Below are 24,538 nucleotides of genomic sequence, written 5' to 3' on the forward strand. Positions count from 1 at the left end.
TCTAGTACACATAATAAATTACCTAGAACTTATTGCCTTTTTACACACATTGTAAACTTAGATTATTTATTCTTCTAATAGCGAAAAACCTGATGTGTTATCCCAGGAGTTGGGGATGGAAGGGCAGAAATCACCTGCTGAAGACCAGATGAGAATGAAATGGGAAAGCCTCCATCAGGAATTTAGCACCAAGCAGAAACTGCTTCAGAATGTTCTGCAACACGAACAAGAGCAAGTGGTATCGAACGTTTTGCTTTTACATATTAACTAATATAAAAGATGTACAGCTTATGCTATGGGAGTGAATATAACTGTGCAACAACCTATATTTCATTATCAATTCCAAAAAAGACATAAAAAAATTACTCATCCTACACTCTTCTTAACAAGCCTGTTTCACATATCCCTTTATAATGATATGTGGAAGTTTATTTGACTTCTAGATACTGTTTTCCTCAGAGAAGATTAATATCTGATGACTCGTTAGCGTAAACCATTAAATTTCAAATGGACCCCCCCTTTTTTCCCACAACTTTGAAAATTAAGGATGCAAATTAAGGATATACACATCCAGACCAAAAAAAAAAAAAAAAAAAAAGCTACAAATTTGTCAGTAAGTTATCAAGTTATCTTATTGTCTTTTGCTACTTCCAGTATTTAATCATTTCAGAAGATCTTACTGGGAAACACACTGGGACCCCAGTGGAGCTAAAGGGAGAGGAATTCAGGGGTCAGTTACAGTGGTCACTGGCCCATCTGTAGGCTGGTTCCCAAGATGGGTGGGTACTCGTGATGTTGGACTTGGTTCCAACAAGCAAGCCAAATCCAGTGGAATTAAATATAGCAATAGAAGGTTCCAGATAGATAATAGCTATGAGTTCACCCTAAGCAGAAGCCTGAGAACAACAGAGAGTCAGAGGGATTGACCCCTTAAGAGCTAGTCAGGGAAGCCTGTGATGCTCACCACAGCTGTGGCCCAGCAGGATGCTGGAGATAGAAGCCTAGCCCAGGTCCTGGGTCAGCCCTGCTCTGGCCGTCCCACCACGGAGGTATCATCAGAGCAAGTTCTAAGACCTTCACTGTGGATCTGGGGAAGCTGCTGTTTTCACTGCTCTGCTCCGGCCTAGCTTAGGAGCTGGGAGAGGCTGACCCCGGAAGAGAAAGGGTATCAATAATTACAGAGGAGGGAAAGGCAGGAGCTGACAAAGCAGGCACTGTAGGGCAGGTACACCTTGCCAGGATCACCTGAAAGGGGGATGTCTAAAGGTGCCCCATCTGCTGAGAGCCGTGCGTAAGTCGTACAGAGCCATTCACCTCTGTCTCCGTTTACAGCCTCTTGTGGCATTCACACCTTCTCACTCCCTGGCCAGGGCCTTCTTTGCCTCTGTCCACAGGACCATCACCAGCTCTGGCCCTGGAGAATAGAAAGCCCTCCCTTTCCAGAGGCAGTTGTCTCGAAATCATACTCCACCCTGGCACACAGGGCCCACCCTGGCACACAGGGCCCTTATAACTTTTGCATGGACCTCCTACCTGTGTTTGAATGAATCCTTCTTCACACCCCGATCAAACATTCCTCAGACTCATGGCTTGAGTTCTTGATTGCCGACGTAGATCTCCTGGACCTCAGAACAGCACTGTTCATGTTATAGGAGTTCCCCATTCCTTTGTCTGTAAGTGGTATTTACAGTCCTAAATGGTGGACTGCAGCCTTTTCTGACTCTCCTAAGTCAGATAAATCTGGGATATTTCTAGTCACATTCCATGCTTACTTACTACTGTTCATTCGTGAAATGCCCGACCCCTGATTCTGCCTCTTGTCCATTCAGCTTAAACACTTGCATGGGTCACCCATCCAGCATTGCTGACCTGGACGTCTCCACCATACCTGCTCTCATCTGGGAGAGCTGCTTTTTCTCTCAGTGCCCTGTCAGCACTTTCTTCTCTTTGGTGAGAAGAGGTGAGAGAAAAGTACAGGAAGAAGTAGTCCGGCTGTGAGTTTCCAGAAAGAAAGGGAATGATCTATTAGGAACATATTTTGTGTTCTAGGTGTTAACAATGCTGTGGTGAGGTTGACATTACCTCTCTTCGTAGATCAGTCAGCTAAGGCTTGGAGAGATTAGATAATTTCTCAGGGTCTTGTGACTAAGAAGAGGCTGAACTGGGATGGAGATGCAGGTCTGTTTAACTCCGAAGTCCCTCATTTTTCATGTTACCTTACTGACAATTTTGTACACTTGGATGATATACTTAACTAATCTCAAGTGTAAAAACAGGCACTTTTTTTTTTTTTTTTTGCCTCAAGTTCATTAGGTCAAAAGGCATCAGTCTTTCAGAGCAATGTTTCTTTGTTCACTTCCACTGTATTTAGCATCTCTGCAGAACACCTGGCCTCAGGATGAGATATGGCTTCTGCTCCTAGGAACCTGTAACCCAACTAAGGAAATACTTGAGACATTTCTGACAAATTAAGCAGCTGGGGAGGCTCCATTAGCAGGAATTAAAAAGGAACAAAAGTTAAAAAAAAAAAAAAAAAGGGGAAAGTGGCTAGAAGAGGTGTGGAATTTAAGGCAGTGGATTATAAAGAGATGCTGGGTGGTGAGCGTCCAGCCACAGTGGGGAATGAGCCCGGCATGTGTAGAGGATAATGAGTTAATCAGCCTGAAAAGTAAGGGCAAGATGAGGTGTTCTAAAAAATTACAGGACACTGAGTTTGAGCAGAAACATCATTGAAACGTTTGAGTGCGAGGCCATATCATAGTCCTTACTGGGGAGACATTGTGTTTGCCTAAAAGAGTTTAGGGGGGAAGTAAAGGAATCATGAAAGCAAAGGCATCAGTCTAGTTCTGGTATTTCGGCTGAATTATTTCATCATGGGTTGTGCTAAAACAAAGATTAAGTTGGGAGGAAGAGGCTGTGACAAGAATTCAGGCATTTTCCCCACTGTTTTCTTTCCTCTCTTTCTTTTTTTCTCGGTCCATCAGGGAAGCATTGCCATTGCTGAATCTGGTCATCACGTTTAGTGGACATGGTGTGTTGTAAGGTGGTTTTTCTCCAGCAGAGGTTTCCATAAACACAGTTTTCCCAGCATCTGCTTCAGTGTTCATTTCTAAATGAGAACACCTGGATAGAGTACAACTGGTCCTAACTAAGCTCTCCTGTCTGCCTACAGCTTTACAGCAGGCCAAATCGGCTCCTGTCTGGCATGCCACTGTACAAAGGGGACGGACAGGCCCAGGATAAATCCGCGGTGACGTCTTTGCTGGATGGATTGAACCAGGCCTTCGAGGAGGTTTCAGCCCAGGTAGGGTGGTGCGCTTGGTCTCCTTGTGGATCTGGGATCCCAGGGGGTTGCTCCACCCCAGGGCGTGAGCTGTTGAGACCCAGCGCTAGTGATTAGCCCCAGAAAGGCAGAGCCACTGGACCCCAGCATCTCATCCTGGTATTTTTCTTTGATTCCTCAAAACATTGTAATTAATCCTTTGTTCCTTCCTTTTTTTCTCAGGGTGGAGGGACAAAGAGGCAGAACACTGACTTGGAACAGAAGCTATACGACGGGGTCTCGGCTACCTCTACGTGGCTGGATGATGTAGAGGATCGTTTATTTGCTGCCACAGCACTTCTACCAGCAGAGGCGGAAACTTGCCTCTTTAACCAAGAGGTAAGTTTGGCAGCCCGTGTCTGTGGGTGTATGACATTACGCAGCACTTGAAATGCTGACATTGGATAATTAACGTTATGTATAAAGAAGGTCAAGCATAAAACAGTTCTAATAAGGGACAAATGAGGTGTATTTCCAAGCAGCATAATGCAGAAAAGAATTGCCTAAATATCAAAAGCTGTCAAAGATATTTATGTTTTGTAGTTTTATTCTTTGTCTTGTGTACGTGGGAGGTGGAAGAAACTGAGGACTCCGTGGGAACCCTGTTGTATATTGCAAAGCTTCCCCATGTGAAACACAGACTAAAAATAAGAATTATGAATTTCTAAATGGCACTTTAGAAAACTCATCTTTTCACCAAATATTATATATTAGTATTAGCAAATGATGTGAAGTTTCTGAGGAAAATAACAGTAACTTGCCTAATATTTACAGAAGTGTATGAAGTGGTCCAACTTGCCTTAGATGTAATTATCACTGAGCAGTATGAGAGAGATAGTGGACTTCCTATGAGGAAATGACTCGATTTGTATGTAAATTCATGGATCTAAACATTGAAATGCACTTTCTTATCAACCCCAGACTCTTGCCAAAGATATTAAGGAAATGTCTGAAGAAATGGATAAGAACAAGAACTTGTTTTCCCAAGCCTTTCCAGAGAATGGTGATAACCGAGATGTTATCGAAGACACTTTGGGTTGTCTTTTGGGCAGATTGTCTTTGTTAGACTCAGTAGTAAATCAACGATGTCATCAGATGAAGGAAAGACTTCAGCAAATACTAAATTTCCAGGTAAGACATTATCAAGAGATGTTTCACCATTTTCCAGCTACCTTCAACAATAAACAGGATCTTATCGAGGTATGATATAGATATAGATATAGATATAGATAGATATAGATATAGATATGATATAGATATAGATATAGATAGATATAGATATGATATAGATATAGATATAGATATAGTTCTTAAAACTATAAACCAAAATTATCACAAACATTTGTGTATCATTTCTCTACTCACAAGAAATCTTCACATGTATTATTGACATAATAATAATATTATGATTTTTATCACCTACTGCTGTATAACCTTAGCTGCTTCTCTGACCTAAGTATCCTCAACTATTAAACCATGCCCAAGGTAACTACCTTTTAGGGCTTTGTGAGGACAAAATGAGTTAAAATGTGTAAAATACTTTAAACAGTGTCTGAAACGTAGTAAGCACTCAGCAAGTTTTGTTACTGTTGCTGCAATTAATAGTAGTATTTATGATAATAGATACAGGATCTAAAACCAGTGGAAAAGTTAAATTATTTCTCCAAGGTTATTTAACCATCAAGAACTGGAGCCAGGATTTGACTCAAAGAATGTTTGTATATTTTATATTGTTAGAATGATGGCGGGGGAGTTGGAGAAAAGTAGACTTATTCAAGATATATTTGGAAGGCAGAATCAATAGGGGAGCGTCTGTTTGGATCTGGGCAAGAAGAGAAAGGGGCACTGCTGAGGAACTCCAGGGACTCTGACGTGAGCATCTGGGGGGCATTGGCTGACAGAAAAGACAGGTGGGAGCAGTGCTATGGACCAAGGGGCAAGACTGGGTCGTTAGCAGTACCACTGGCTGGGCAAGGATATCGGGTAGAATTAAAATACTCAGGTGAATAGTCGCAAGTCTGTGGCTTAGAAGAATGACCTGCATTGGATATTTGCATTTGTATCTGTTATGCTGTGTAGTACACAGAGAGGAAAGAGCATTTCCCTTTCAGTTAGAAAACCTGGGGTTGATTATTCGGGTATTTTGTCTTGAATGCAAGATCTGATTGCATGTGCATCTGTACATAGTATGCCTCAAATCAGCTAAACTGTTGTGCAACTTATGGAAACTTGTTTCATTCCTCTAAAATTCCTCTTGCATAAAATAACACACTGAGTTTTCATAGCATTCTAGTCAATTGGCCATGAATGAGGTGGGTTAAAAGTGCAAATGCGTGTATCACCAGGAGCCATGTTTCCCTTTTTCAAATTGCGTTCTCTATGCTAGTGTCTCTGGTACTTTTCAGTTGTTATTGGTAATCATAGCCAGTCAGAGTAAAACTGAACTAAGCACGAATACTCTGGAACTTATTCTGGGTAGAGGATCAAGAGAAGAACAAGTAATCTTGAAATTCTCTTTCAATCATCTTCTCTATTTTTCTCTGCCAACAAGTTTCTACTTGCTGGTGGCCAGCTCACAAACAAAAACTGACATTTCAAAATGTCTGTTCTCCAATTTAATTGAGAGAAGGAGTTCCAATGTTAATATAATTAAAAGTCAAGTCACAAACCATTTTACTTTGCACTGAGCACCTGGTATACTCTCAGTGCTCAGCGCTTATTGGAATGGTAGCCTTCATTTTACAGTTAACTTTTTTTTTTTTTTTTTTTTTTTGCGGTACGCGGGCCTCTCACTGTTGTGGCCTCTCCCATTGTGGAGCACAGGCTCCGGACGCGCAGGCTCAGCGGCCACGGCTCACGGGCCCAGCCGCTCCGTGGCATGTGGGATCTTCCTGGACCGGGGCACGAACCTGCGTCCCCTGCATCGGCAGGCGGACTCTCAACCACTGTGCCACCAGGGAAGCTCCCAGTTAACTTTTGAGTATTAGCTTTTGCCAGATGTTAACGTTATCCTATACCCAACAGACAATCTGGAAAATGGGTAGATGTTATGTAGAAGTATGTTATCTACATGGAATCACAAGTTAATTATCACCTATTCTGTATTTTTAAAACTTTTATTCATAGACTTAAACCCAAATAAATTTCCTAGACATTTTTATAGTTGAATATTTTATTTAAAAAGTAAAAAATGAAAGAATTTCTTACTGAATGAGCAGGGCAACACAAATGATTTTAAAACTTGAAGCTTCCTGTTTCTCAGACAGCTAGAAGCCCACCTCTTTATGCCCTACAAGTAATTCCAGTAACTGTAAGAAAAAAATTGTGATGTCTGTTATGTGTGTAGTATATAGATACCTTAAATACCCTGCTGTATCACAAGTGTGGTATTAAGAAATGGTTAAAGCCTTTGGATTTTCATTCTTAAGAAAATACCAACATCCATATGGTTATAAGCACCTCTTAAAGTCCTTTATTTAGTAATTTTTAAATCAGTCATATTCTCTGCTTTACTTTCTTCTTGGCTAGTCTCGTCTAGTAATTAGTGCAGCTTCTAGAAATGTGAACTCTGTTCTCTATTACCTGGAGTAGAATATGATTAATCTAGAAAATGTGCTATTAAAAATGTAAAGATGATATACAGGAAATACATATATCCTCTTCATTTCTAACCCACCTTTATACTTATCTACTCATTTAGATTAACGGAACTAATGTTTTTCTAAATACGTGTAGGTAATAAGGACTTTACTTCTTTTGAATCTGTTCAAATGAATGGGAACCTCTTTTCTTATGCATGTGAACAGATAAATGTATCATGGTTCTAATGGCCCATGTGGCCTTACCCTGAGCACAGCTGATGACACAAGCATTATCATAACTCATAAGCAGAACCCTTGTTTCTGGCATCGTTTTTCCAGTGCTGTTCTTATAATTTCTCGTCTAGTCTGCAGCTAGGCTTGCAGATTGGTTTGGGTTTTGGTTAGTGGCAGCTACTGCCTCTTAGGACCGTATGCTTTTCTCTAAATCTCACGTTCAGTTCTATTTCTCCTTTTCTTTTTAAACTGCATAATACACCTACTCTTTTCCTTCAGCCTCGTATTTTGTGTTATAATGCTGCCATATATCCTTAAAGACTTCTTTTCTTCTTTGGTGTGATTATCCTTCTACTCATGAGACAGTCAGAATTTTTACATCTTGGTACCATACACACATGTGATCAGCTCCCGCTGAAGAGAATGTGATAAGTCAGACTTCAGCCTATGATGAGCAACCAGCCCATCACAGCAGTTTCTAACTCATAAGAAATAGAGCTTACTTGTTGATATTTCAGGAGAAAAATTAAAAATGTTATAATTCAAGCTTTGTTCTAGTTCATTATTCCTTTTAGAATTGAGTATCAAAAAGTCTGAGAGTTATCTCCTTTCTGTACAGAGTTAACTCAATATAAGTATATTTGGACATTTAAATGAGTAACGTTTAGGAATAGGCTTAGCTAAGATTTTTTTGTGTTGTCTTTTCATATGTCTTTGGTCACTGTGAATAACGTTTATCTTCTAAACTTCTGGATGGCTTTTTATAAGCTTGTGCAAATTCTTTGAAAATAAGAGAAAGAAGGAAGTGAGGGAGAGAGGGAAGGAGAGGAGAGAGGAAAAAAAGGATCATAATTATTCTTAAGAATAATATTTTTCCCCCAAACACAACAACACCTCCAGGTTGTTTTACCAGCTAGAAGTCCTTAGTGTCATATTTCTGCTGCAATGTTTAAATGTGCTCATTTATTACAGGAATAACAAGAACATTTGGGTGACCAATATTGCTTTTTATTTGTGTACTTCGTCTCCATCTGTGTTGTGTTGGAAATGCTTTGTATAACAAATTCTAGCACTTGGTGTAAATTTTTTAGCACTTGTATAAATTTTTACCAGTTCCTTTTACTTTCCCACAAGATAATATTGTTTCTTCTGGAAACAATTAAATTCCTACCCCTGTATATTATTTCTAAGAATGTGTGTTATATTTACAGCCATTTTGAATTTCCTGTTACACATGTTAAGCCTTCCTGTTGCTTTCCTCCTTAGAATGATCTGAAGGTGCTGTTTGCATCACTGGCTGACCACAAATACATCATTCTGCAGAAACTGGCAAATGTGTTTGAACAGCCTGTGGCAGAGCAAATAGAGGTATTTACAGCTGCCTTTTTCCATAAGAGCAAGTGCGATGAGTAGATCTGATTTACTCTGAAATTCCACATATTCTTTGGAATATTAATGGCTTACTGTAGCATTTTTGTTTGTCATCTATTTTGTTTTTAAGTACCAGGTTTACAGATTACATTGACTCTGTCACTTACTTCTGTGTGTAACCAGGAAATGTGAGAGAGGAAAAGGTGTTAGTGACAGATGCTGACCTGCAGGTGTTTGCCACCTAACAATGAGATTAGACATGAACCTCAATGACACTCGACAGGGAGTCAGACCGTCCTGGTAGCGTTACACATGAAGCACTATGGACGTTTAGAAGCTGGGAGATTACCTTCAGCGGTGGTAGGATTAGGGAAAATTTTGTAAAGGGAAATTCGAACTGGACTTAGAAGTTTGGACACACAGAGACTGGGAAGAAAGGTGTTCTAGTAAAGAGAACAGCAAGAACAAAGGCATAAATGTTAGACCATTCAGGGCACTTCGGGAGAAAAGCAAGTAATCCTGTTTGACTGAACTGAACAATGAACAAAGGTGATTGAGGGGAAGTAGGGTTCAAAGAGGAAATTTGAGGCAACTTATATGTTGCATGTCAGAGAATTTGGACTTTGTTCTACAAACGAGTGGTCAACTTTATTGCTTGTGCACTTCATTGGTTAAAACAATAAGCACACACCACAAATATATGTGTATTTACTTATTTATAAATTATAAGCAGGTACTGTGTTATAAAGCATACACACAACTGAAAATTAAAAATGCCTGTGGTTGTATATAAAGGAAAGACATAGTGTTTCATTCTCATCGATCATCTTAAACACTTTTGGGTACTTTTGGGTGAGTACCTTGGAGACCACTGGCAGTGGAAAATCACTAGGGATATTTGGGGGTGAGGATAAGTGTCAGTGCCAACTCCTGCATCTGGTGCTTGACATGACAGCTCAGGAGGAGGGAGGCAATGGGAAGGATGTTACACAGAACATCCCATTTCATAAACTAAGTAATGATGAAAATGTGTGCTTTAATAGAATTGCATACCCTAGTTTCAGTAGACCTCTAATGGTTCTGTGGGTAGAGGCCATAGGGAATCACCTGAAATACAGACCACCTCAAATACTTCCCTATAGGATGAGATATCTAGATCTCTCTCCCTCTCTGACCATCTAAAACAGTTTGCAAAATTATATTTGAATATGTATCTTTCCGCACCCTTATTTCATCTGTTTTTTAACAGAGATCCCTCATTCTTCCCAAATTGAAAATCATTCTTCTGCGTCATAACTTCTACTTGAAAGGACCCCTTTTTATTTTTATTTTTTATTTTTGGCTTATAATGTACCCAATCCCAAACAGAATTTGAGCAGCCATAAGAGTGCTTTGCGTTGAATTTCTAATGTGAACTTTAGGATACGTATGATCACAAGTAACACTTTTCCTGACTATTGACCAATACAACCAATGTAAATCCCAGAGATAAAAATAAATTACTCCTGATTTCGCTGAATAAATGGAAAGCAACTCAAAAAGTGCTAATCCCATCCCTACCCTCCTTGAGTTAAAGAGGTAACAGTAGCAGAAGCATGGGGATATATTCATCTTTTGAGTCGTGTCATTCTGACCTAGAACAGACCTGTTGCCCCATAAGCCTGTTGCACAGCTGTCTTCTTCAATCTCCCTTTACTACCGTTCTGAGAATTTCTTTCACTTCTCCCTTCTGCTGGGTCTTCTCTTTCCTGAGCTTCAGGTCTTTCTCCTTACTGTATTGCTTCCTTGTTTCCTTAGTGCGCATCCTTACTAAGAAAGGATGCGTGCTACATATAGTTTTCAATGTTTTGCATGTCTGGAAATGTTCCAGTCATATGCTCACATACTGCTCATAGCCAGGCTCTTTATACAATCCTTGGTCAGTTCTTTACAGAGTTTGGAGGCTTTTGCTCCATTGTTTTCTAGCTTCCAGTGTTGGCTTGAGGAATTGAAAATTGTTCTAATTCCCGAAGGTCTCAGTGTTCTGAAATTTCACAGTGACACGCCTTGGGGATGGTCTGTTTCATCCACCGGGCTGGGGGCTCAGTGGGCTCTTTTGATCTGGCAGCTCTCATCTTTCTATTCTGGAACATTTTCTCAGAGTTATTTAAATAGTTTTCATCCCTCTATTTTATCTGTCTCCCTTTCTGAAACTCCTTTTAGGCAGATGCTGGATGTTCTGGTCCAATCCTCTAACTTTCTTATCGAGGGACATGTCTCTCTTTGTCTTTTTGCTCTGCTTTCTGGAAACTTCTTCAGTTTCAACTCTAAACTCTTCTGTTGACTTCTGCATATCTGCTGTCATGCATTTAATCTTCTCAGAGACTGGGAAGTACTATCCACTTTTGGGTAGTATCCTGTTCTTTTTCAAATAGATGGATTGTCTTTTATAATCTCTCTGGTATATTAGTGATTTGGGGGTTGAAAGGATTTTGGGGGGACTTGGGGGGAGTTTTTTATTTGTTGGTTTTTCCTGTATAATCTATTCCCCTCCAGGTTGCTTTTAATTTGTTTGCCTATTTTGGTCTCCGTCTTTCATGTTAGAGGCTTCTCTCAGCTATATGGAAATGCTTTGTTGTCTCTTCACATTTAGGATGAGAGACTGAATGGGAACTTCATGAATGGATGGGGCTTGACAATTTTGAGATTTATGGAAGGATGATCTGTGTGGGCTATTGGAGAATCCTTGTGTCAAACTTTTTAGGTCTTTTCTGTTGGTCTTTTCATATTCTCCCGCCCACCGCCTTCTGTCTGGAGAGTAGAAACAAGGCTTCAGCACTCTAGGAGACGTAGGGGATCCACATTCAGCATTCAGTGGGTGTTGTCACTTTATCCCCTTGTTTTCAGTCAAGGACTCGAGCCCACAACTGTGCCTGGTGCCCCTCAGTCCAGAGACATCTGTTTTACCTTCTCCAGAAAATGAACTTTCAGTCTTTCGCCAAGGAAGGGAAGAGCCAGTGTGGAACGAGGAAGGGGATCTGGGAATTGAGGTGCTCTTTAAGCAGCTTTCCACCAACCCTCCTTATTTAGCACCCGCCCCATGTTGCCCAGGGTTCCAGAGATTCCTGTTGCTTTAATTCGGTGATAAAGAAGCCCTGCTAGCTTAGGATTCAGCTTTCTCAGCTTTCCTAAGTCAATTCCCACAAATCCTTCTGATTTTCAGCTGGTTGGTATTGCCCTCTTTCCTATTTCTTTGCCCTTGTAGATTTATGAAGGAAAAACACCCCAGAAAACAAGCAAACAAAATATTGGCAGTGGTTTTGGTGGGGACTCAGGAGAGAGAAAATAAGACACGTGTGTTTCATCTGCCATGTGGAGTCCATATTCTTTTCATCAGGGCAGCTGAGGTTGCTTTTCTTCCGAAAGCCTTCCTCGACTGCTCCAGGATTCACTGGTGTCTCCCTGCTCCGAAGTCCTCTAACAGGGATGAGCTGCAGCAAGCTTAGTACATAGCTGTATTCAGCCTTGTTTCCTTTTCTTCTGTTTACTCAGGCTTCCTAAGCAGACTGGAAGCTCCTTGAAGGCCAGGTTGATGCCTTGTCCTGCTTCTGTAGACCTCACCCTGGGAAGACAAGGCTCAGCGCTAGCTGTCACTTTCATACCTGATTGCTTGCCCTCCCATTTCACAATGGAGTGAGCTCTCTCTGACCATGCTGTAGCATAGTTTCCTCTTCCCTCGCTGCATCTCGCTTCAAAGATGCTCAAAACTGCATTTCAGAAAACCAGAACACGATCCCCTAGAACATCTAAGCAAATACTTTTTTCTAAAGACGTCCTAAAATCATGCTTCTTCTTCAGGGTGCTATTCACCATTTCCCTTATTTGTTCAAGGAAGCCATTGTTCTCCCAACCCTCCATGCTAAGCCCTTCCAACCTCCTTACCTTTTTTTTTTTAATTTATTTTTTTAGAAGATGTTGGGGGTAGGAGTTTATTAATTAATTAATTAATTTTTGCTGTGTTGGGTCTTCGTTTCTGTGCGAGGGCTTTCTCTAGTTGTGGCGAGCGGGGGCCACTCTTCATCGCGGTGCGCGGGCCTCTCACTATCGCGGCCTCTCCCGTTGCGGAGCACAGGCTCCAGACGCGCAGGCTCAGTAGTTGTGGCTCACAGGCTTAGTAGCTCCGCGGCATGTGGGATCTTCCGAGACCAGGGCTCGAACCCGTGTCCCCTGCATTAGCAGGCAGATTCTCAACCGCTGCGCCACCAGGGAAGCCCCAACCTCCTTACCTTTAAAATATCTGATCTGTAGTATAATAAAGGGCCTTCTTCACTTTTCTGTTTAATAGGGGACCATCATTTTTATGTTGCATGGAAAATGTTTTAGGTGGAGAAGAGAGGAGCAAATAAGGAGACACGATAATCATACTTTGCATGGCAAATTGCTTATGGGAGTTTTAATAAAATGTCATAAATCTTATGTAGGCAATACAGCAGGCTGAAGATGGGCTAAAGGAATTGGATGCGGGAATCACTGAGTTGAAGAGGCGTGGTGACAGGCTGCAGATTGAGCAGCCTTGGGTGCAAGAACTCTCCAAACTCCAGGTACCGTTTTCTTCCAATGGCATTCAGCTTCAATGGTACATCCTAACTGGAAGTCAAGAAAACATTATTTTCTCTATTTTTTCAGGCTTTCTCTATAAAGTTCATGTCATTTAGGCCCAATTTTTCTTCCAAGTAACTCTTAGAACATTTTCTGAAACTTCTATCGTATTTAGTACAATAAAATAAATCGACATATTTTGAGATTTACTGCAGGGTGGTCTGTGTGCATTTGTTGGAGGACCCTTGTGTCCAATTTTTTAACTCTTCTATTTTCTTGTATTCTCATGCTTTGAAGATTTTTCTGACATTATTATTATTCCGATGGCTAAGAATTATAGCATAGTTTAGTTGTGGCATATTATTTTCTACTGTAGAAAATCTAATAACTGGCAATCCTACCTAGAAAAGTTAAAAAAAGGCTATCTACCCTGTATTGTACTACACCCAAAAAAATTTTAAGGAAAAAATACTTAAGCTAATACTTTTAGAAAGTGTATTTTCTCAAGTTCAAAATTATAGTTTATATTTCATACATGTTTGAATGGAAAAGAGACATTGTTTTAATTCCAGAACAACAACAAAAAATTAAAGGTAGCTGAAATCCAAACAGACTCCCTGGCATCTTTCAGGAGTAGAGAATTAACACTTTGGATTAGTGTTTTTCTAAATCTGGCACTTAGGCAAGAATCTGATCTCAGGTTGGTAGGAAGATACTGGGATAGTAAACCAGCAAAGTGTAGCATCTGAAAGGCAACACAGTTAAGTTATATTAAGAAAAAATATGTGCGTGTGTCAGGTTTTCTCTGCACACACGCCTTATTACAGAACCATTGAGGGATTAATAGTATGAGTCCAATACAGGGTCACAAGTTCTTACTTTTGAGAAAATAAAATACCTCTTATTTTAAAAAGAACATTTTTATTTCAACTATCTCATTCCATTATCTAACATTTCATCATGGGATGAGCCCATGGCCCCGACTCTGTCCTTTTTAGACAGTTTTCCGACAGTACTTAAATGTCAGGTGTAAGGGTCAAGCGTCATAGCTGTAAATAGGCATTAAAGTTGAACTTTTCCAGATTGAGGCATTTTGGCCTGCGAAACCTTAATATGATACGTTAATCAGGTCCATATGGCTCAGATAAATTTTGTATTTGGTGTGTCATCGTCCGCTAAAATGTCTTTCCTGCTTAAATAGTTATTTATTTACCCCACCACATTTGGCAAAAACATTGCCTTTTTAAGTTTTAAAGGCTTTCTGCTCACATTAAACTCCTCTGTTTCTGTAGCTCTTTATTTAAGGAATAGTCCCAAATCTGATTATTACTTAGCAGACCAAATGTTGAGGATGCTCTATTCAGTTACTCTAAAATTAGAAAATTTGAGAGCATGATAAAACTTAAAACTACATTTTCTATGACATTTCCCTCAGCCACAAGAACAATTTTTCAGCATTTTAACCCCATGGAAACTATTGACATCCTGTGAGCACAGGTGTTAAACGTACCTCATGAAGAGGTAGGTTTGAATTGAGCATGAGTATCTGTCTGTTTCTTAGGACATGTACGATGAGCTGATGATGACCACTGGCTCCCGGCGGGGCGGTCTGAACCAGAATCTTGCACTGAAGGGTCAGTATGAAAGGGCCCTGCAAGATCTGGCTGACCTGCTGGAGACCGGACGCGAGAAGATGGCAGGAGACCAGAAAATTATCGTGTCTTCCAAAGAAGACATCCAACAACTACTTGACAAACATAAGGTAAAAAAAAAAACAGAGAGAAAGAAAATGTAGTTTTGAAAGCACATTCTCACTCACTGACATATATTTAGTAAAACCTAACATTATCAATCGTTTATGAGTTTCTACTCATATAAGTTACTCTTTAAAATGGTCCACAAATGTATATTCAAGCCCACTGGCACTCAATAGCACAGAAAAATTAGAGAGTATATATTCCTATAATTCTGTAAGTGAACAAAGAATACCAACCATACCAGTAATTTACTGATCAGTCAGCCATGCTTTCTCCTTCGTAAACTGCAGTGGACAGGAAACCCAGGGACTCTCTTCAAAGGAGCCCAGCTTCATTCTTAACTCTGCCCTTTTCCTTTGCATCCCTCACGCCCATGTGTTCATCTAGTCCTAGGTGTTCTCTCTGCTCTCCCTTGTCCTGGCCGAGAACTCCCCACTCTGCTCTGGGAATGCAGAGCTGCCCACTCAGCTCTGGACTGGCTTTATGTCTGGTACATGCATCACTTTGCTCTTCTGGTCCTTAAGTACATGCGCCTCTGGTTACCGTGGGCCTCAGGAGTTTCTTCCTGGGGACGGCAAGTGCTTTTACTCTATAACCAAACTTGGGACGCCTGAGAGTGTTCCATCAGTGTGTACCGTAACCAAGTTCAGGTTAGACACTGCTCCTTAGTGAAGGAATGCCTGTTTAATGCACACACACACACAAATTGCATTATTAGTAATATTACAAAAATAACATTTTTGCCAGTTCAGAGACTCAACCTCCCAGATAGTGGAAATTTCTTATGAGGAAACTTTAAAAATTCCCTAAGATTACAGATGATTATCATTCTACCATTACGTAGCTCTTTGGTGGCTTAAGAAGGTAGAGTTGGGGGGGGGTGGGGGGCGGCGTGGAGAATTGTACTTGTTGCTACTTTTCCCAGAGGTTTTTGTCCAAAACTTTATGATTTATTAAAGCCTTATCATTTGGCTTTGAAAACATTGCTTTAAAGTTCACAGCTGGTTTTTCTCAAATCTTTGACCACAGCAATAAAATATCATCCTGAGTTATTCCAGAGGGGAAACTGGGATCAATGAGTATAAATAACAGAGAAATAAAGCTCAGTAGATGAAGAACTCTAAAAGGAGCAGGCTGCCATTGAACAGACCCCCTCCTGGCCATGAGAAGTCCATCCAGGGCTGTCAGGGGGAGACGGGGTTGTAATAGGAATATCAGCTTTCTGTGAACATTGGGCTAAATGACTTCCAAGTTCTCTTCCAGCTTTAAGATTCTATGATATAATAATTGTCAGTTGAAGATAATGGTTCTAACTTCTCCTGACCAGACCATTTTCTGAGGGAGAGCTCTGTGTGACCTTGGGCATGTTGCATTAGACTGAGTAGCGCAGTCTATAAAGTGGGAAATAAAACTACCTATCTTAAGGGGTTGTTAGGAGGATTCAACGAGTTGGTTGCCGAAGTGTTCATAGGGCACCTGGCACGTAGTACACACTCAGTGTTAGCTGATGTTAACAATTCCTGGTCCTTTAGTTTCATCCGTGGTGCTGGGAACAGGAAATGGGATAACCTTCTCCCCATCTTCTGGGGATTTTTATGTATAGAAAGTAAGATTTTAAAACACATTTGTAGGGTTGTGCAAGGCCTGCAGTTCTGCTGTGTGTAGGTATGTTCTGAGGGAAATTTAAAAATATGAATGCCAGTTGGTGTGTGTCCAGCTGTGCTTGGCCATGAGTATTAAGTACAAAAGAGTAGAGCTCAAGCCCAGCCCTGGAGGAAGAAAAATAGTGAATGTGTCAAGTGAGGACATTGCAGGAGGTAGAGGGCAGGCAGAGGCTGAAGGTGGGGAGCGGCCTCTCATGTGTCCCAGGGACAAAGGAGGCCAGTGTCTGTGGTGGAGGAAGCAAGTGTCCACCCAGATGGTACCAGGAGGAGTGGAGAGGGCGGACGAGTGTTTCAGCAGCTGCTCGCTTCTGAAGGGCTCTGTTTTGGGGACAGAGTACCTGCAGCACAGCACAGTGTAGGTGCTTTGAGTGGGGGGCCAGGAGAGGCCAGTTAGGAGGCTGGGCCCCCATCCCACCCCACCCCACCCCCGTCTCTGCAGGAAGCGGTGAGTGCCTGGGTAAGTGGAGGCCAGCAGGGGAGGACCACTATCACCCATATATTAGCCAAGTTCCATCAGCTTCCAGGTTTGAAGCAATTTTTATTGTAAGGTAGTAAATGAATGAGTTGCTGACCTCTTTCTATCTGAAAAATTGCAGGAGTACTTTCAGGGCCTGGAGTCTCATATGATCTTGACTGAAACACTCTTCAGGAAGGTTATCAGCTTTGCGGTCCTACGGGAAACTCAGTTCCACACAGACCTGATGGAGCAGGCTTCGGCTGTGCTCAAAGGGGCTCACAAGAGGGGTGTGGAGTTGGAGTACATTCTCGAGGTGAGCCCCTGACGCCGCCCCTCCCCTACAGCACACTCCCTACTGCACCGCAGACCCTTCAGGCAAGACACCTTCGTTCCTGCGATTTGCCTCCTGTGACCTCGGAGGTGTCTCAGACTCAGCGTCATGTGTTGCCTGTGCCCCTGGTGTTTCCTATCCACATTTAGGTAAAGGCTGTGCCTTACTGTGAGTTCAGCTAGATGAATACCAGTTTCAGACTGGGCATGACGATATGTGGGGTCTCGATAGTCGGACTGAAAAACTGCTGACTTTTGCTATACATTATTGAAAAAGACTTCACATGATTAAAAAAAGATTTTCTGATTTTAAATAGAATAAAAATCATAATTTTCTTTTATTTTTTTTGGCCGCGCTGTGCAGCTGTGGGATCTTAGTTCCCCGACCAGGGATTAAACCCGTGCCCCCTGCAGTGGAAGCACAGAGTCCTAACCACTGGTCCACCAGGGAATTCCCTAAAAATTATAATCTTAGAATAAGTGATTTGATATTTCTCCTTAGTAAATGTCTATACTGTATATTCATATTTCTTAAATGTCTGTGTGGGTTTTTTAAATTTGCAAATGTAATGTACTTAGTTCACTTACTTTGGAAAGTAAACACACCCGTCCCTTTCACTTAAGTCATTCGTTCATCATCACTGCGGTAAAGGATAAGACTGTGAATTTCAGCTGCCTGCTGTGTTCCAGGTGTGCTGCATACGTTATTCTATATAATCCTCACAATGGACAAGATATTATTATCCCCATTTTTTTTAATGTTGAAAATGAGGGAGGTCAGAGAAGCGTAGTAACTTGCCCCGGTCATACAGCTAGTTAGTTGCAGAAGTGAAAGCCCGTTCACAGTGCTTTTCAAGGTCACCATCTGATGACTTGCTTCAAAGCTATCTTTCGCTTCCCAAAGCAAACCCCCAACGCAGGCATCTCCGACATGTCTTTAAAGAGACTGTCAGGTGCATATTTGCACACGAAGAGGACTTCTCTTCCTTAATGAGGATGTTTAGCTCACACACTGATGCTGTGTTTCTAGACGTGGTCCCATCTGGATGAGAACCAGCGGGAGCTTAGCAGGCAGCTGGAGGTGGTGGAGACCAGCATCCCGACTGTGGGTTTGGTGGAGGAGAGCGAAGACAGGCTTATCGACCGGATAACACTCTACCAGGTCAGCATCTAAATGACAGCTTGGTGTAAAAAGTTGCCACAGTTCCTTTGGAAGCTTTCCCATGGTTTTAACAGCATCTAAACAAACTTGCAATCAAATATTTTATTAAGTACTTTAAGTATTTGTTTCGTAATATAACATAGAAAGGTCTTTTTTTTTTTTAATGAAAGCCCCTTTTGAAAATTTAGCCTCCACCAAGCGTTTTCCACTTGTTATGCTGAAGTCATACTCTCCTGAAATAATTACAGTTTGTTGTTTTTTAATAGAGCACTAAAAATCCTTTTTTTTTCTTATTTTTGAGAGAGCTCTTTTTGAAAACTTAGCCTCCACCAAGCAGTATTTTGTACTTTGTGTTGGCGTCCCACTATTCTTGAAATAATTATACTTTGACGGTTTTAAGTGCACCTAAAGTTATATTCTTAGATATAGATGAAAAGTCTCGAAGCTTCTAATGAAACTTGGGCGCAAATAGTTGAAATTTGACTAAAAGGTAATGGGAACATTATGGAGAACTTACCATCTTTAGGGGAGAAAAATTGCATTATCTCAACTTTTGACCCAGTATTTTCAATCATTTTAGCATTTGAAATCCAGCCTTAATGAATACCAGCCCAAATTATATCAGGTACTAGATGATGGGAAACGACTTCTGATATCTGTTAGCTGCTCAGATCTAGAAAGCCAGCTAAATCAACTTGGAGAACACTGGTTAAATGACACCAACAAAGTGTCTAAGGAACTTCACAGATTGGAAACAATATTGAAACACTGGACCAGGTAATACAGTGACTCTTTTGCAGATTTTTACATTAGTGCTGCAGGGTATTTTATAAGGCTGTTGGGTACCTGAGTTGACGAAGATGTGGTCCCTCTAGGAACTTATCACAGAGTTTGGAAAATAAAGACAAGCACAAACCTTCCAGTTGGATTCTTGTATAATTGTATAAACATGTACTTAAAAATGTGGCGGGGAGGCAGGCATTATGCAATACCTCTTACCTTTGAGCTGGTGTCTCCCCTGCCTACTGACTGTACATGGGTGGTCAAGTATATCTTAGAAGGAGAGAAAGAAGAGAAAGTTTGTTTTGAGAAGGTAAAGGTTTTCTTGAGGGCAATGGGAGGTATTCAAGAGAGGTGGGGGGTTGATTTTACATAGTGAAATCCTTATTTTTATGCCACCTTTATTTCTAAGAACTTTGAATAACAATCATGTAATAATTTTCTTGTTTAAAATATTTATTTATTTATTTTGTTTATTTATTTTTGGCTGCGTTGGGTCTTTGTTGCTGTGCGCGGGCTTTCTCTAATTGTGGTGAGCAGGGACTACTCTTCATTGTGGTGTGCAGGCTTCTCACTGCGGTGGCTTCCCTTGTTGCAGAACATGGGCTCTAGGGTGCACAGGCTTCAGTAATTGTGGCACGTGAGCTCAGTAGTTGTGGCTCGCAGGCTCTAGAGCACAGGCTCAGTAGTTGTGGCACACAGGCTTAGTTGCTCTGCAGCACGTGGGATCTTCCCAGACTAGGGCTCGAACCCGTGTCCCCTGCATTGACAAGCAGATTCTTAACCACTGTGCCACCTGGGAAGCCCAATCGTGAAATATTTTCTAAATAGCCTCAATGTGAAGGAGTAGGAGAAAGATATGTTTATTTGCAACTTAGAGATGGGAAAGCTGAAACTCAGAGAGACTGACTTGCTTAAGGTATGAATATTAAGAGAAGGGAATTTGAGAGTGTCAACCCAGGGCATTATTCTCCCAAATCTGTTGTGTCTCCTTTTTTTTTTTTGTGGTACGCGGGCCTCTCACTGCTGTGGCCTCTCCCGTTGCGGAGCACAGGCTCCGGACGCGCAGGCTCAGCGGCCATGGCTCACGGGCCCAGCCGCTCTGCGGCACGTGGGATCTTCCCGGACCGGGGCACGAACCCGTGTCCCCTGCATCGGCAGGCGGACTCTCAACCACTGCGCCACCAGGGAAGCCCTGTGTCTCCTTTTAAAATTAGCATTGGTGACTAACACGGGTTAGCACAAAGTCAGAATTGGATGTTTACTTAATAGGCTTATTACTGTCCTTACAGATATCAAAGTGAATCTGCAGATCTCACCTACTGGTTACAGTCTGCAAAAGACAGGCTAGAATTTTGGACTCAACAATCTGTGACAGTTCCTCAAGAACTGGAAATGGTCCGTGATCATCTGAACGCTTTTCTGGTAGGCTCAAGAATCTAAAGCATTTGATTCAGTTTTATTGTTTTCAGGCCTGACTTACAGGTGAAAAGGGCATCAGTTGTCAATGGATGTACTTAGGAAATCAAGCTATAGAGAATTTGTCAGTGTTCACTCTGTGTGTTCAATGATTATGCAGAATAGTAGGGTTCAACATTGCCTCTTTAAAGTAGTGTTTAAGTAATGTTGGCCTTCAGTTGGGGCAAGGGTGCGTTGCTTTTGTTTTCCTCCAGAGTGTTTAATATCACCACTCCCCTCAAGATGTAAAGAAAACTTGTTTATGTAATACAGTAGTCTCTTTTCTTAAGTGAAGGGTCTGGCTACTCAATCCTGATTTGAACATTGCTGCTTCTTTTAGGAGTTTTCCAAAGAGGTGGATGCCAAATCTACCTTGAAATCGTCTGTTCTGAGCACTGGAAATCAGCTTCTTAGACTAAAGAAGGTGGACACAGCTGCCCTGCGTTCTGAGCTGTCACACATTGATGGCCAGTGGACTGACCTGCTGACAAATATTCCAACCGTACAGGAAAAGCTCCACCAGGTACAGAAATAATCATCGGTTTAATTGGTCATAATTGGTGTAAGCAGTATTAGATGGAAAAGTACATTGATCTGCTTTTGCTCACAAACTTAAATCAGCTTTGTCTTGGACATCTCGTCTTTTATGTCTTCCATTGTATTGCATATTAACACTATTATATATAAAATAGATAACTAATAAGGAACCTACTGTATAGCACAGGAAACTCTACTCAGTACTCTGTAATGACCTATATGGGAAAAGAATCTAAAAAAGAGTGGATATATGTATATGTACAACTGAGTCACTTTGCTGTTCAACAGAAAGTAACACAACATTGTAAATCAACTATACTCTAATTAAAAAAAAAAAAAAGTGAACGGTTCTACAAATGCCCTATCTATAAATTCCCTGTCTTCCAAGAGCTTCTTTATCATGTGTGTGTGTGTGTTTTAGAATCCTTGTCTGTCCTTGTCTGTTTAAATTCTTTGTTTTCTCATAAATAAAATACGGGTAACTATACCTGTCTCATAAAGTGGGTAGTTATGAAGATTTAATAATAATAATATATGTAAAAGACCTATAACCTTACCTACAATAGAGCTGACATTCAACAACTAGGGGAAGAGAAGTGAGTAGCTCTCTTATCTGGAAATTATGCTTCTCTCCCCTGAACTCCCAGATATTTTATCTTTATCTCTCTGGGGCATTCATCACTGTGTACAAGGTGTAAAGATGTGTTTCATATAAATGTCTTATCCCTTCTAATCAGCAGCTGTACATTTCTAGAGGGCAGGAAACATCTCACATTAACTTGTATCTCTTTCTGCCCACATAGCAGTCCATAAATATTTTAAATGATTGCTTTTGTTCCTCTCAGTCATTACAAGCATTTGCATAAATGTATGATATGTTAAGGAAGATTCAGGATTCTAAGTATGTTTTAGTGAAAGACTGAGGAAATTGGCTATGCCCTTTGGAATAAATATGAGAGCGCCAAAAATCTAGAAAATGATAGTTTGTAGTGTTGTGGTAACATTCCTGAGTCATAATAGACAGAGATTTTACAAGATAATTAATAAAATACATCTGTTGAATGTTTTGTAGTTACGTTTTTTTATACTCATAAAACTAGCTATAAAATAAGAATAATATTTTCGTCCTGCTGGTGTTTTGATTAATTAGGTAGTGTTTATGCAATGTTTATAGTATTCGATGTCAAGTGAACATAAGAGGACCATTAATGTTCAGTGTTTGCCTGATGTTTAATTTCAAGCTTCTAACAAGGTTAATATCCAAAAATGTCATTAAGAAGTGTTACCTCTGTTGATACTTTAGTAGGAATTAATAGAGTTTTAGGTTAACGGGAATCGAGTTTGAATTTTAACACTTGCGACTTCTTCTATCTGACATGGGCAGCTGCAAATGGATAAGCTGCCTTCTCGCCGTGCCATCTCTGAAGTCATGGCTTGGATTTCTCTCATGGAAAATGTTATTCAAATGGATGAAGAGCGTATTAAAAACTCCATCGGTTACAAGGCAATTCATGAATACCTTCAGAAATATAAGGTAATTAAACATTTTTGTTTGTTTGTTTTTAGCTTTGCATACTTTAGGACTGTTTTATTTGAAGAAACTCAAAAACTCAAGTTATGGAAATCAGGTCTGAAAGTATATGTTTCATATATAGTGACCGGATAGGTCTACTATAGTAAGAAAACTGCTTCCCTAGTTATAGGCGTAGGAAAGTTGTCCAGTATTAGGAATAATTTTGAATAAGATTTTGTGTCATTTTAAGAAATCATAAAAATAAATACTATAATTTGTAAATATTTTATAGTGAGATTATACAATTTGCCCAATTCTACTTTCCTACCTAAAAAAAATGTATATTCAATATATCTATAAATTCAAATCTTTACAAACTCAAATTCAATATATTTATACATTCAAAATGTATGGATTCAATTTATATTCAGTATATTCATATATTATATATATTCAACTTCTGAAGATAATGGGTTATATTAATACATACCGATTGTGCCATTTGGACTCAATCACACAAGTGATAATATTAATCTTAAGGTTACTTAAGGCTTTCCAACTCCTGGTAAAATATAAGACATTTATACATACAAGCTTGTTTTCTTATTTTCGCCTTTCCCTTTTTAGGGTTTTAAGATCGACATTAACTGTAAACAGCTGACTGTCGATTTTGTGAACCAGTCTGTGCTACAAATCAGTAGTCAGGACGTGGAAAGTAAACGCAGCGATAAGACTGATTTTGCTGAGCAACTTGGAGCAATGAATAAAAGCTGGCAAATCCTGCAGGGTCTCGTCACTGAGAAGGTGAGCCAAGTGCTCTCTGCTGTCCATGTTTCATGAAAACGCCAAGAACAGGTACACTCTGTAAAGAAAACTCATCCCACGAATAGTATGGCTACACTGGGCACACAACTGCTTCCGAAGAGACCGGCCTCTGAAGGTTCTAACAGTTCTTCAGCCCTGTTCATTATTTTGTCTATGTACCCACTGCTCTTTGAATATTTCATATTGTTTTCGTTTATTAAAGATGCCTCTTAATATCTTTTTCCTTTGCCTCAAATTGACTTAAGTTCTTTACTTGTTTACCAGTAATGATCATTGATTTATACTTTTTAACATTCATTTTTAATCATATATACAATGGACTGTCTCTTAAGAATTCTTAATCTGGAGGAAATAGTGACCTGCCAGTAATTTGATTCTAAAATAAAATTGCAAATTTCATTTCATTATGTTTGTTCAGATCCAGCTGTTGGAAGGCTTATTGGAATCTTGGTCAGAATATGAAAATAACGTACAATGTCTGAAAACTTGGTTTGAAACCCAGGAAAAGAGACTAAAGCAACAAGAGCGAATTGGAGATCAGGCTTCAGTTCAGAACGCGCTGAAAGACTGTCAGGTAACTGGTCCAGGTGGCTGACAGGTGCCGCTACACAATTTCATTGTGTACACCGAAGAAATTTGTGGGTCCTGAGAATTGAGGATTCAGTATGGAAAAATGCTGCATTTGGTAACAAATTTCTCTGATTATGTGATTTATAGAGTTTTTCTAACTGAGGTTTTTTTCACCTGTTTTGTTTGTTTGTTTGTTTTTTGGTTTTTTTTGTGTGTGTGTGGTATGTGGGCCTCTCACTGTTGTGGCCTCTCCCGTTGCGGAGCACAGGCTCCGGACGCGCAGGCGCAGCGGCCATGGCTCACGGGACTAGCCGCTCCACGGCATGTGGGATCTTCCCAGACCGGGGCATGAACCCGTGTCCCCTGCATCGGCAGGCAGACTCTCAACCATTGCGCCAC

At 40.6% G+C, this 24,538-nt stretch overlaps 1 protein-coding gene across 3 annotated transcripts in view; it reads left to right on the plus strand.

The window, feature by feature from the left end:
- The window catches only part of SYNE1 (spectrin repeat containing nuclear envelope protein 1), a 464,259-nt gene that overhangs the window by 328,480 nt on the left and 111,241 nt on the right, over positions 1-24,538 (plus strand). For 2 of the 3 annotated variants that reach the window (XM_033404753.2, XM_033404761.2), the window contains exons 4-18: positions 107-238; positions 3,173-3,304; positions 3,506-3,661; positions 4,244-4,453; positions 8,404-8,505; positions 12,969-13,088; positions 14,648-14,848; positions 17,104-17,277; positions 18,325-18,456; positions 19,037-19,233; positions 20,529-20,661; positions 21,035-21,217; positions 22,616-22,765; positions 23,372-23,548; positions 23,988-24,143. In XM_033404753.2, coding sequence (XP_033260644.1) covers positions 107-238; positions 3,173-3,304; positions 3,506-3,661; positions 4,244-4,453; positions 8,404-8,505; positions 12,969-13,088; positions 14,648-14,848; positions 17,104-17,277; positions 18,325-18,456; positions 19,037-19,233; positions 20,529-20,661; positions 21,035-21,217; positions 22,616-22,765; positions 23,372-23,548; positions 23,988-24,143 — 2,355 coding nt within the window. Of the gene's footprint in view, positions 1-81; positions 239-3,172; positions 3,305-3,505; positions 3,662-4,243; positions 4,454-8,403; positions 8,506-12,968; positions 13,089-14,647; positions 14,849-17,103; positions 17,278-18,324; positions 18,457-19,036; positions 19,234-20,528; positions 20,662-21,034; positions 21,218-22,615; positions 22,766-23,371; positions 23,549-23,987; positions 24,144-24,538 lie in introns of all 3 variants that reach the window. The other variant, XM_049695244.1, reaches the window with a different exon arrangement.

Source organism: Orcinus orca, chromosome 12 (assembly GCF_937001465.1).
Source record: "Orcinus orca chromosome 12, mOrcOrc1.1, whole genome shotgun sequence".
Classification (NCBI taxonomy): Eukaryota; Metazoa; Chordata; class Mammalia; order Artiodactyla; family Delphinidae; genus Orcinus; species Orcinus orca.